The sequence below is a fragment of the Nicotiana tomentosiformis genome, chromosome 12, assembly GCF_000390325.3.
Source record: "Nicotiana tomentosiformis chromosome 12, ASM39032v3, whole genome shotgun sequence".
NCBI classification, from domain to species: domain Eukaryota; kingdom Viridiplantae; phylum Streptophyta; class Magnoliopsida; order Solanales; family Solanaceae; genus Nicotiana; species Nicotiana tomentosiformis.
In genome coordinates this window covers 78,842,144-78,856,564 of record NC_090823.1, presented here as the reverse complement: position 1 = coordinate 78,856,564, position 14,421 = coordinate 78,842,144, and the positions used below count along the sequence as shown (strand labels likewise).

The following is a 14,421-nucleotide window of genomic DNA, read 5'->3' as shown; positions in this document are numbered from 1 at the left end:
TCACCTAGTCAATTGGGAAGAGGGTGTACCGCTATCACTGATCAATACCATCTGCTGTGGAACCACCTGCATCCATTAAAGATGCAGCGCCCTCGGAAAAAAGAGGCGTTAGTACATATGGAATAGTACTAGTATGTATGACTAAATACCCTCTCAATAGAATGAGTAATAATACAAGAAAGAACAATTATAGAATCAATGGAAGCCTCAAACAATACCAAAACATGAAGTTAGGAGCAAGATAGGTTTTCAAGTAAATTTCCATATTTTAGTTTGGGAAATCTTTATTACCAATATACCACCGTGTTTTTAGCACGGAGTCCTATCTCAGAACGATCGGCTAAGCGGCCTCATCAGAGACATCCAATCACAACACCACCATGTGCGTGACATGACATCCGATCTCATCCCGATCGGCTAAGCCGTGTCACCTCAATGCCGTGTTTGTCGACATCACAATACGCTAGCAATCATCTCATCCCAATTAAGGGGGAATAATCTCATCACATCAATACTGGGATTTACCCATCAATCACTACTACACCGGCACGTGTAGTTTCCGGGTTAGGCTATTTCAACTTACCCTTCCTCGGTGACTAAACTATACTCCCAAAACATTTATTATACAAAGGATTTACAGCTCATTCGATAATCTTTTCCACATCTTTTCATTTCATTGGCACTAGTGGCCACAACGTAATGACATTCTTGGCACTTTGGCCAAGTTTCACATTTCATACTCCCTTCTTTCACCTTTAAATATCATTTTGGATTATCAACAATAAGGGAATCTATAATCTCGAATTTAGGTACACATGTGAGTAAATAAGAGTCGTAGACACATTGAGATTTCTTAAACAATTTGAAATACAAGCTTGCAATGAAACATGACTTTAAATTCAACACCTTCGATACATAGATCACACTTGATTTCGTTTTCGAAGGAAATCATGATACGGTAGGAACATTTAGAACATATTTTGAATACACACATCCTTCAACACAACACTTATTTAGAATAGTCAAATTCATTATGAAGGATTCAGAACATGACAAATAAGAACTTGAGCCAATCACAATCGTAAATTATGAGGACATCATGGAATTCGATTCTACAAGAAAAATTTAGCCAACATACCTCGCTTTGAGCTTTCCATAAATTAATACAATGTTCTGGAAATCTTAGCAACTTCAATATATTTTGAGACATAACAAAATTGAACACAAATTAGGAAGATATTCATGGTTTCAGCTCATTTGAGCATTTTATCAAACATTAGATGGGCAAATTTGATTACAAGGTTCTTCCACAAGATTTCCTTCACTCCACAACCCAATCTTTACTCATTTGAGCTCAACAATCTTCCCACAAACCTTATTGGTACATAAATATATAAATAATACTCTCATACCCAAGAATCACACTCCCCCTTTACACATCTTCTATCCAAATTCGAAATTGGAGAATTGGGGGAAGAAATTCTTACCTTTTAGAAACCCTAGCAAGTTCCTCTTTATGAAATTCCAAGGTTTGATCCAAGTTGAGTAGTGAAATCCTTGAATCCTCCCCTTTCTCTCTCTAGGATAACTCTCTCCTCTCTCTAAAATATCAGATAATCCCTCAAAAATGACCTCTATGGCTAGATAAAATGAAATGGGTTCGAGTTATTAAATTCGAAAAATGGACCTTCTGAACTCGGGATCGCGCATAGACCAGGCTAGGCGAGCTCTGCAGCGAGCTACATACCAGGTTTCGCGAGCTCTGCAGTGAGTAATAGACCTGGCTAAGCGAAGGATGTAGCATGGTCTAGCACGATATGAGCTAGGCGATGCGAGGGAAGTAGCACAGATTGGCACGCTAGGATCTAGGCGACGCGAGGGAAGTAGCACAGACTGGCGCTCTAGGAGCTGGGCGACGCAAGGTCGAAACGATTCAACTCCCTTATTCACTGTTCAACCCAAAAAGTCCGAAATAATACATTAGCCAACCTTGGCCTCACGAAACCTTAAATTAGTTGCCAGAAATTTACGGGGCCTTACAGCCTTCCATTCTGATCAACTCGATGAAGTACTTCTGAGAAGTCCTCAAGATTGCCCTTCCACTTGACCAAGAGAGTTTCCAGTTGATCCATTCTTTTGTCAGATTGGTCAGTGTTTTCCCCCATTATTCATGCTCATGTGAGGTGATCCAGAGTCTTATTCAATCATTGTGGCTGCAGATTATATTGCTGACACCCACAAAGTAGTTGATGGTGGCCTCTCACTGGAAGAAGTGTTCAGTAGCTTGGATCTGAAGCAGAAAGTTACAACCCTTAAAGAAATCATACCCTCGTGCACATGTGGACAAATCTCTCAGCATCTCAGCTAACACCATCAGCACCAGAATAGCTTGAAGGTTTCCACATAAGGTTGCCAGGACCACTGGTAGCAGATTGATGTTGATACGGCCCCTTCGATACAGGAAGACCAATAATCCCAACAATGCCATTATGAAAGTGATATGCCTGAGACTCTCCCATGTCACCTGGTCACATTGAAACTCCCCTACATACCATTCGTAGCTTTCATGGTGCCCAAACCTGTCGAACATCCGGTCAAGGCTCACCCATCCGTCCTCGATACTTCTGAGGCTTCTACTATTGGTAAGACCTAGATCATCCAAGAACCAATAACCAGGCATAGTAACTGGCAATACTAGCTTTCTTCCATTGACCGGCAATGCCGTAAAACTTGTAACTTCTTCCAATGTCGGTACTAGCTCACAGTCGGCAAATTTGAACACCACCTTAGCTGGATTCTGAAATTCTATCAATAGGCAAGCGAGCACCTTGTCTGATCGGATGTTCATCAATGCGATTAATGCCCCTAGGTGCGTCCGAACCTCGCTTCTGTGTTCCCGATGAATATTCTTCCACCACTGTTTTAGTTTATGTGGTGCTCCCATTACCATGCTAATTTCAGAGATGTTTTGGTTGATTTCCATTTTCTGAGGTGGGTAAAAGAAAGATATTTTGGTAAGTGTTTTCTTTGGATCCTTAAGTGTCTTGTCATGTTTGTTTGTCTTTCCACAGAAATTATGTCGTTGGGTGCATGACCCGTTGACATCACGGTGGCTTTCCTAATTGTGTGTTAGTGCCAGGGACCAACTCACATAAGGTTTATGCAGTATGACCTATTTTACTTGAGTAGAGTTTTTCCTACTTTTGAATTGGACTGAAAGCTGTGAGAAGTTATGTCAGTTGACCTCACAAAGCCATTCTCTGAAACTAGAGAGTTTTGAAAAGAAGGTTCAGAGGGGTGTAAAAAACAACCTCGTGCGCCATTGTGTGTGATAGTGTATGGCCAAGACTCGATTGGAAGCGATGTGATGACAATGTATATAAAGCAGTATCAAACAAGGGTGTCTCAGCAATAAGCATGGTGATGATAAAGAGCAAATACTTATAAAGAGCAAATAAAACATGTAAGCATGTAATTGCAATTTCGATTATAATCAAAGCAAGGTACAAATAAATCTAGAGGCCAAATTAGTGTAATTCTGCTAAGGTCATAACCTAAGTGTGATATCCCCAACAGAGTCGCCATGTTGTTACACCCTATTTTGTACTAGTCAAGACAGGATTCAACTTGTGGTTTCTCTGTTGTTGATAAAAGAGAGTCGCCACCTAATATTTAAATGTATACTAGGGTACCTATTTAATTACTATGTTATGTTCATTATAGGTCCACAAACCGGTGAGATTATGGGTAAGGGTTTTTGTTCTTCTAAGGGGAAGGTGTTAGGCACCCCTTAAAATCTACCTGAGGTAGCTCCATAAGACTTAGACTAATTTTTAAGGACTTAATTATTTACACTATGCTTTGATTATCACTAAGGTAGGGCTCATTATATACTAAGGGAAATGTCTGTGTAAGACTTAAGAAGGGGATGAGATTACAAAAGAGTTATTGGAGGCTATGAGACTTTTTGAAGGTAGTTTATATTTTAAAGCTTGAATTATTAAGTTAGGAAAAGTGATTATTTTTGAAGAAAAAATTCTAGAGTAATCTTAAGAGTTGTTTGTAAGAAAGATGATTGTTAAATGTACCTTGGTTTTCAAACAATCTGAAGAAGCGAGTCTATGGAAATTCGTTTGAGGCTATCCGTTACTGCCCCTTTTTTTAATGAAAATTTTGACTTCATTTCTTGTTGGTAAAAAATCGGTGATCCTTTTCCCAATTTTCCTTGAAAACAGGAGACCATTCTGATTAAAGACCTGAGATTCAAAACCTTAAAGAGTGTAATAGACTGGAATTAAATGGAGGTGGAGATCAATTACTAGCTATTTCCCTTTAAATACTATATTAATTAAGGTTTGCCTAAGTTTTATGTAATACTAAAGCATAAAAGAAAAATACATGATCTAATATATGAGTGTTAATACATGATAATGAGAATGCAACAAAGTAATAAGGCAGTAGATAGAAGGTGACAAAGCAGTAATCTAGATTAACGGAGCAATAGACAATAACAAAAGGAATTGAGGGAAAAGGGCTAGATTCTGGTAATTGGGCCTCAAGAAGACAGGGCCAACAGTAAAGAGATGCAATTACAACTAATTTTGGACTCTCCGGCGAAATACAACAAGGCTAGGATCTGGCCTGAGTTCATCAGGAACTCAGCGGCCCAAGCATATGTACATGCCCAAAAGAGAAAGAAATTCATTAGCTATATATTCCATGTACTCAGCATATTCAACCATGTATGAAATATATGAACAAAAAACTGGGAAGAAATATATTAAAAGTTCACCACTCTAACACTAAGAGAAATTATACTAATGTGGTAGTTATACATGGCGAATAATTTATATTGAAAAACCTTTCATTGTCATTAAATCCTAAAACCCTAAAGTACCAAAAATGACAATGAATTGATGGCTAAGGAGGGATTTTTACTCAAGGTCGATGCCCCATTTGAATCCCCCGACACTTCAAAGTTCCCAAGGGACTCAAGGCCTAAGGCAATGCTTGTGCCGGAGAGAGAAGCCCAACCTAGAATTAAACTCCACTCCCAAATACACTTAACCACTAACGACTTATTTTTCCCTATGGGTTTAAGTGCCAATGAGGCCCTTTTAATGTAAACTAACTACCATAGTACCCCTATCACAAAAGTATACTTTCCCTACATAATAACATTAGGCTACACAAATCATTCTACATTTTTAAACACCAGATGAACAATCCTCATACTAGGTAAATCTGAAGGTCAGACTTTCGAGGACATATAGGAAAGAGACAAAAATATCATACCATATTGTTAAAGGTCTAAACATTAGGGAAATACACATTCAAAAGGGAGGTATGGGATATAAAGTCTATGTATGCAGTCAACATAAGAGATGGAGACACTCCTGCCTTGGCAGACTAATGATGAGTTGATTAGCTTAAATATTGCCATTAGTACATGCACATACTAACCATACCGCTTGGATCTCTTAGACAGCATCAACAAAGATTTAAACAAACAATCACACCAAACAACTTTTAGACATTATTAGAAGTATCAGAAACATGATCAGAGTTCTTAGTGAGATTATAGGTTATAGATTCAACATGAGTTCCTAAAGATGCTTTAACAAAATCCTTTTTGAAAATGATACTAATTTTGAACAAACCATTATGTTTAATCTGTTGCAATAGAGAACTCTTCACAGGATTTGTAAATCAGATTCAATTTCAGAGTAATAGAAAAGAGAGGTCTGAGTATAATTTCAAAACAAAAGCATGGAATCATGGAGTCATAAAGACAAATAAGGATACATGCAATGTTCAACCCATTATACATAGACACTCCAAGTGAGGTTGTATTCTATACAAGCAGGGGAGCTTTACATGTCATAAAATCATGCTAAACATGTCATGAATGGAAGGGGTTATAGGCAAGGAAAGTGTCATACCAAGAAAACAAGTTTTGTTAAGGTGCATAGCCTAAATTAGTATCTGGATATGAAGTAATCATGCTCATCTCAAAGATCATCACTTGACTACAACAAATAGCTAGGTCATTCTTTTATAGAAGATGACTTAGTGATAATTGCATGTAAGCCTTCACAGAGTCAGCAGTGTCATAAAAGATTAAAGACAAGAAAGCATTAAACCTAAATAGGCTTTGACTTAAACATACAGCTGAGGGTTATATCTAGACATGAGATAGCCAAGTTCAACTTAACAGCAACTACCAGTTGACTATAATAAACATGATTAGGACTTATTTTTCTGAAAGAAAGATAACTTAATCTTAACAAGGTGTATTCAGTAGAATTGTTGGTATGAAAAGAGGAGAGTTAACTCAACAAGACTATTTCGTACAGAAGCAAACAACAATTAGATATAATCGTGAAGATGTCATAGTGATAGCCCAGAAGTTTCCCTCAGAGCTAGCAGATACAGATATAGAGAAGGAAAGTATCTAGACACTTAGATTTTTCATGCTTTAGTTAAGTCATATGAACTTCTATACTTTCTGAATTATCCCAGTTAATATTATCAAATAATAAACTCGACGACAAGACAAATAGGATGCAGGGAAAACAATATGTAGAGGTAAATATCATAGTAGAATCATTAGTGAAGAAAAATATGAAGTTTAGGTAAACAAGATTATATTAACAGGAATAATAGTAACTAAACAAAGTAAAAGACCATAGTAGTAACTCAGAAAAAATAGTCTAACAAACATAAGCAGAGAAGAAAGCATTTAAACACTTAAAGTTCATGCTTAAGGCTAAAAGACAGGGGATATAAACTTAAACAACTTCAGATTCATCTTAGTTATGATTATCAGGTAATAAGATCAACTTCAAAGCTCACAAAACTACAGAGATGCAACAAGAAAAAGATGAGCTTACTCCAGGTCAATGAAAGCTATGAAGTTCTTGTTGAACACAAATATATAATAACTTAGGCATGGAGACTGTTGGAAGCTCAGAACAAAGATCAGCAGGGATCAATTATGGTTTACTCAGTCATCACTTAAAGACACATAGCAGAACAACTAATCACAAGGAGTCGTTGAACTAACAGAGCACAAGTATTAACACATTAAACACCATAGAATAATTGCAATATACGGAACCTATCTTGGCATATTTATATCATTCAGAGAAATGAACAAAAGAGAAAAGTGAGAGAGGTGCTGACCTTTTTGAGAGCAGCAAACCAAATGGGAACTCTTTTCAGTTGCTTAAAATCCTAGAACCCTCAAGTTTAGACCAGCAATAGAAATCAACAAAAGAAAAGAAAAGCAGTAAGAAACCTAAGGCTTGGAACCTAAACCTCTAAGTGTTTGTGTGTGTTTCTCTTAGATAGTTGGATCATGATTTTCTCTTGTTAGCTCGTGGTAGATGATAACATTAAAGGCTTCTATTTATAGTGTTATTTAAGGTTCTAGGGTTCAGATAATTTGAATTGGATAATGGAGAGTGACTCATGGTAATAATGATAACAAATCAAATAAAATCAGAAGACAGAGGGGAAAATCAGTATTGAGTATACCTGAGTGAAGGGAGATTGATCACTGAAGGAAGAGGACCATCGGTTAAACTTAAAACCCAGAGGTCACTTCGTTTGACCTCTGGGTAAAGAATCCTCATGATGAACCCTCTGAAATGCTTCATGCATGCTCCGATTTGACGGAGCGAGAGAGGGTTTAGACGATTTGAAGTTACATCTTCAAGCTAAAGTTTTTACACTCGAAGGGTTTTGAATTTTGTGATTGAAAAAGGAATTTTCAAGAGGATTCACGGGGTTCAGGAGATAAGGGGTGATTTCATGCTTTGATTTGAAAGATCGTAACAGAGCTCAAGCGATTTGAGCTTTCACCTTTGAGCCTACTATTTCAGAATTGGGGCATTTTCAATTTGTGATTGAAAAAGGGAATGTTAAGCGAGAATCATGGTGTAGCAGGGTTAGGGAAATTATTTTCAGGGATTTCGAGTGACCTTGCACAAATTTGTGCAAGGTCTTTGGAAATTGATAGCTGATGGAGATGAGAGAAAAGAGAGAGGAAAGGGAAAGAGGGCGGCTAAGTGATGTGAGAAGTGATTAGGGTTGGGGGGGGGGAGGTGAGACCAACTGGTCTCTGAATTAAGAGTGGGGAATGGAATCTGGGCCGTTGGATTATTAGATCAACGACCTTGATAAATCAGGGATTAAAAGTTTTTAGGGTCAAATTTCGGTGTCCGTTGGATTCCTATAATCCAACGGTTAGGATTAAATGATCTGAGTGTTTTAGTAATTAAAGAGAAATGGAGTGAAAATCATGAGCCATTGATCAAAAAATAAACGGCCCAGATGGCTTTGTGTTTCTTTTGTGAGTGATAGAGATGGTCGGCGTGGCGTGCTCTGATTGGTTCTCATGGAATGGCAAGGATTGCCAACTTGGAGAAGGAGATGGGTGTTTGGACTGGGTTATTTCCATTCGGGCTTGCACATTTGGGCCAAAAGTGATTTAAAAGGTGGCCATTTTGCATTTAACTGAGAATTGCAATTGTAGCCTTTTGTCTTTAATCCCTTTTGAAATTAAGTTAAATAAACTTAAGAATCTTCAATAAAATGTAATGAAAATTATGATTGTTAAATACTACTAATTATTGTAATTAATTGATTATTTATGAAAATATTTCACTAGGACATTAATTTTGAAGTATTGAAACAGTAAACTAATTAACTATTTTAAGAAGCAATTTATTGAATTAATAATAGAACTTACGTATAGAAATTCTTTTAATAATCTTAATATAGTAAATATAATTTGTAATTACATAATATTAATGTTGAATGATTAATTTTAAAACTAATACTGAATTAATTTGTAGAAATAGGTATTCATTACTGGAAAATATTTTGAAAATATTTATTGTAAATTATTAAGTATAAATAAATTAAGTATAAAAGGGAGGGTCAAAATTGGCCGTCAACAACCCTGTGGTAGTTAGGAATTCATTTGAGGGAAGTCAAGGAAAGCCACGTAAGGGTAAGAGCCTTTGATGGTTCACAAAAGGATGTTATTGGAGAAATTTATCTAACTTTGAAAATCGGGCCGATCGATTTTCCGGTATTGTGTCAAGTAATGGACATCTCCTCTTCCTACAACATGCTGTTGGGTAGGCCCTGAATACATATGGCAGGAGCCGTTCCATCTACTTTGCACCAATGCATAAAATTCGAATGGGGATGCCAAGATATCGTGGTTCATGGTGAGTGGGGTCACTCTACCTATTTGGAGTATGTTGTCCCATTCATTGAAGGGTTGGACGGAGTTGCCTTCCACGCCGTGGAAATCATGTAGACTATTGAGATGGAGAAGACTGAACAAAATTGCAGTCGCCGTATAGATCCAAGATGGCAATGATAATGGGAGCCAAGTCAGATGGAATCGCAGAGCCAATTGAATATAATGGGCAGAAAGGAAAGGCTGGCATAGGATATCAGCCTCCGGAAGGGAAAACTCGCACCGTTAGCTCTGGAAAAAAGGTTTTTGTACCAGAGCATGTTGCAAGTACAGGACAAAGTTTAGCACCCGAAGATGATATCATTGACGGGATGGGAAAGTTGTTCGTGAATATGATTGAAGAATGTTGTGAAGGAACTGACATCAAGATACCGACTATCAGGGATGCCGAACCAGGGGAAGAGCTGCAGAATTGGACCGCCAGCCCATCTTTGGTTCACCGGGAGTCTTGGTAGTATGGAACTGTAAAAGTTTTCTTTTGAAAAGAGCAGGGTCAATTGAGGCATGTACAGTGTCTGTACTCTTTTGTCATTTGCCTCTTGTGAGCGCTTAAGACGTTCCCCTTTTGATGAAATAAAAGAATCATTTTCCTAAATATTGCAACTTTGTTTTACTGCTTTATTTATACCTAGGTTTTCTTTTCAGTAATCAAACTAATAAAAACCTGCGTTCCACGATTATGACATGTAACGAAACCGGTGAGCGTGACGACCCGGATTATGAGGAATATGATGAGAGTATGATGCCAGAAAATCTCCCCCGGGAGATCGAGCAACTGGACTGTTAGAAAAAACTCAATCTCAAAGAAACGGAAGTGGTCAATCTTGGAAGCGAAGAAGATGTAAAAGAAACCAGAATCAGCATTCACCTAGAAGCCGAGCAGAAGGAAAAAATGATTGAGTTCTTCCGACAGTACGTCGACATGTTCGCATGGTCCTATGATATGCCAGGATTAAGCACCGACATTGTCTTGCATCGACTACCCACTGACCCTACCAGACAGTCGGTCAAGCAAAAGCCTAGGAAGTTCAAACCTGATTTAAGTCTGAGGATAAAAGAAGAAGTGACCAAACAAATAGAAGCCAATGTAGTAAGGGTCACCAACAATCCAAGCTGGTTGGCAAACATTGTCCTAGTGCCCAAGAAGGACGGAAAGATCAGAATATGTGTGGACTACCATGATCTCAACAAAGCTGGTACAAAGGATGATTTTCCCTGCCAAATATCCACATCATCATCGACAATTGTGCGAAGCATGAACTGTAGTCGTTTGTAGATTGTTTCGCTGGATACCATCAAATCTTAATGCACGAGTAAGACGTAGAGAAGACAACTTTCACCATGCCTTGGAGAGTCTACTGTTATAGAGTTATGCCATTCGGTCTCAAGAACGTCGGGGCCACCTATATGAGGGCCATGACGACCCTCTTTCACGATATGATCTATAAGGAGATTGAAGTGTATGTGGATGCTGTCATCATAAAGCCTAGAAAGAGTTCAGAGCACTTGGAAGACTTGAGAAAATTTTTCGAACTCCTGCGAAGGTACAGTTTAAAGTTGAACCAAGCAAAGTGTGCGTTCGGAGTCCCCGCTGGGAAACTATTAGGTTTCATTGTAAGTAGGAAGGGGATAGAATTGGATCCATCAAAAGTCAAGGCCATCCAGGAATTACCACCACCAAAGAGAAATAAAGATGTCACGAGTTTCCTAGGAAGATTGAATTACATGAGTCATTTCATAGCCCATTCCACGGTCATCTGTGAACCCATTTTCAAGCTGCTAAAGAAGGACGCTGCCACGAAATGGATGGAGGAGTGCCAGAAAGACTTCGACAGAATCAAAGAGTATCTTTCAAAACACCCAGTGCTGATTCCCCCCGAACCATGAAAACCATTGTTGCTCTTTTTGTCCGTCTTTGACAACGCCTTCGACTGTGTGTTGGGGCAACATGATGAAATCGGGAGAAAAGAGCAGGCCATCTACTACTGAAGCAAGCAATTCACACCATGCGAGGCCAAGTTTACCCTGATAGAATGCACTTATTATGCTCTGACTTGGATTTCTCAAAAGCTAAGGCATTACATGTCAGCGTACACCACACATTTGATATCTCGGCTCGACCCGCTCAAATACATCTTTTAGAAGCCAATGCCTACCGGGAAGCTAAATGGAAAATTCTCCTCAGCGACTTTGACATTGTGTACATAACTTAGAAGGCTATCAAGGGACAAGCTTTAGCCGGCCACCTTGCCGAGAATCCAGTAGATGGAGATTACGAACTGATTACTATGTATTTCCCTGATGAAGAAGTAATATTTTCCAGGGAGGATATTGCAGAATCATACGCCGGGTGGAGAGTGTTTTTCGATGAAGCAACAAACTTCAAAGGAGTCGGGATTGGGGCAGGTCCTGATTTCGGAATATGGAGAACACTATCCATCATCGGCAAAGATAAGAATCCCTTGTACCAATAATATGGTTGAATATGAAGCATGCATCCATGGAATCAGAATAGAGGTCGACATGAACATCAAAGAACTTTTGGTCATAGGAGATTCTGATTTGTTGTTACACCAAGTCCAAGGAGAATGGTCCACCAAGAACATCAAGATATTTTTGTACCTGCACTGCGTGAAGGAGCTATGCAAGAAGTTGATAAAGATTGAGTTCAGGCACGTTCCCAGAATTTCGAACGAGTTCGCCGACGCCCTTGCAACCTTATCATCTATGATTCAGCATATAGACAAGAACTACATCGACCCTATCGAGGTAGAGATCAGGGATCAACATGCCTATTGCTTCCATGTGAATGAAGAACCAAATGGTAAACCATGGTATCACAATATTGAGAAGTTCCTTGCAACCCAGGAGTACCCAGAGAATGCTACTAATGGTCAAAACGAGCCCTCAGGAGGTTAGCAAACCCCTTTTTGCTCAACGGGGAAGTCTTGTACAGTAGGACCCTAGACATAGGTTTGCTGAGATATGTAGACGCCGCTGAAGCAACCGGACTATTGGAAGAAATACATGCAGGGACGTGCGGACTCCACATGAACGAGTTCACATTAGCAAAGAAAATCTTGAGAGCTAGATAATTTTGGATGAGTATGGAAAGAGACAATATACACTACGTGTAGAAGTGTCACCAGTGTTAGATTCACGGAGATTTCATCCGGGTTCCACCAAACGAGTTAAATGTAATGGGTTCACCCTGGTCGTTCGCTGCCTAGGGCATGGACGTGATTGGGCCCATAGAGCCTGTAACATCAAACGGACATCGTTTCATTTTTTTAGCTATCGACTATTTCACCAAATGGGTCGAGGCATCTACTTACAAGGCCGTCATGAAGAAGATAGTGGCAGATTTTGTCCGAAATATCATCGACTGCAGATTTGGAATACCGGAGTCCATCATTACTGACAATGCCGCTAACCTCAATAGCAACCTCATGAGAGAAATCTGTGAGAAGTTCAGAATAGTCCACCGTAATTTCACATCCTATAGACCGCAAATGAATGGGGCAGTCAAGGCAGCCAATAAGAATATCAAGAGGATTCTGCGAAAGATAGTTCACAATCACAGACTATGGTACGAGAATCTACCCTTAGCTTTATTAGGTTATTGAACTACTATGAGAACATCCACAGGGGCAACGCCATGCATCTTGGTATACGGCATGATACCTGCATAGGTCGAAATACCTTCCTTAAGAGTCATTCAAGAGGAAATATTAGACGACGCAAAGTGGATACGGGTTAGGCAGGAACAACTCATGCTCATTGGCAAGAAAAGAATGGATGCAGTATACCATGGACAGTTATATCGGAACAAGATGGCTGGTGCATTTAACAAAAGAGTGAAGCCTCGCCAATTCACATCGGGGCAGTTGGTTCTGGAGAAAATCTCTCCCCATCAAGAAGAAGCCAAAGGAAAGTTTGCACCAAACTGGCAAGGTCCTTACATAGTTCACCGAGCACTGTCAGGTGGAGCTCTAATCTTGGCAGAAATGGATGGAAGAGTCAGCACGAAGCTATCAACTTAGACGCAATCAAGAGATACTATGTCTGAAAGCAAATAGAGCTAGGGTTTTGATATAACAGAACTTCTTTCAAACTGACTTTCCATGGAGGGATACGTAGGCAACCCACGAAGGGTTCGTTTTCTCTCCCACCTTTCTCTTGTAATAGAAAAACCAAATATTACTTTTGTATGTTGTTCAGGAACTACGCCAACTTAATTTCCTCAGAAAAGAATACGTAGGTAATCCTTATCAGATTCAATTATCTTTTGTTAGTGAAATACGTTCTGGCCTGATTCCACTTAGATACGTAGGCTTTCTGAGTCGGACTCGACCATTTTTATTCTTAATCTTATCATTTTGTATCTGTTGTAATCGAACTACGCTTCAACCTAATTCTGTTTTGGATACATAGGCTGCCTGAGTCAGGCTCGGTCATTTACATCATATTTTATCATCATCCCACGGACTACGTTCAGACCTGATTCCATTTTGGATACGTAGGTAACCTGAAAGGGTTCGGTCATAACCTTAGGAAAGCCTTTGTAATGCATTAGTTCTAATTTAGGATACAGTCGCGACAGCAAGTATCCGCATTGTCAGAGGCGTCACGGAAGATCGACATCAACAAGATGAAGTTCTCAAAGGAATACGTTCGCATGTGGAGAACTTTTCGTAACACGTCATAATCTGGAACGACGGCATTTGCCTTAAAACAAACAAGTATTTTAAAAATGTTTTCTATATATATATATGTGTGTGTGTGTGTGTGTGTGTGTGTGTGTGTGTGTGTGTACAGTAACTTGTTCCATCTATCGAACTTCCTGATGCAATCATGTCAAATGCCGGGGCAAACCAACACTGTGGTAGACACAAACGAACTTTCCCTCCCCTACTAAGAAGAAATGACAGATCCACCGCTTGCCTAAGATTATATTTCCTCCTTTTTACTTAAAATTTTCAAGTACAGCTAAAGCTAACTCTTGAATCCTCTGTAGGTGCCTCGGAATCGGACAGCTGCTATGGAAATTTGTACATAGAAAACCGCCCGCTCACCTAATCGGAGCATCTTGTACAAAATCGACCGTCGGCTTTACCAATTGAAGTCCAGTATATAGCAAACCA

The 14,421-nt window shown here is 39.1% G+C and overlaps 1 protein-coding gene across 1 annotated transcript; it reads left to right on the top strand.

Moving 5' to 3' along the window:
- Nucleotides 1-11,752: 11,752 nt before the first annotated feature.
- Nucleotides 11,753-13,320, top strand: LOC117279010 (uncharacterized). The gene is made up of 3 exons (XM_070190821.1): nt 11,753-12,191; nt 12,572-12,846; nt 12,970-13,320. Exons 1-3 carry the CDS (start codon nt 11,753-11,755, stop codon nt 13,318-13,320), a joined length of 1,065 nt encoding a protein of 354 aa, XP_070046922.1.
- The last annotated feature ends 1,101 nt before the right edge of the window (nt 13,321-14,421 follow it).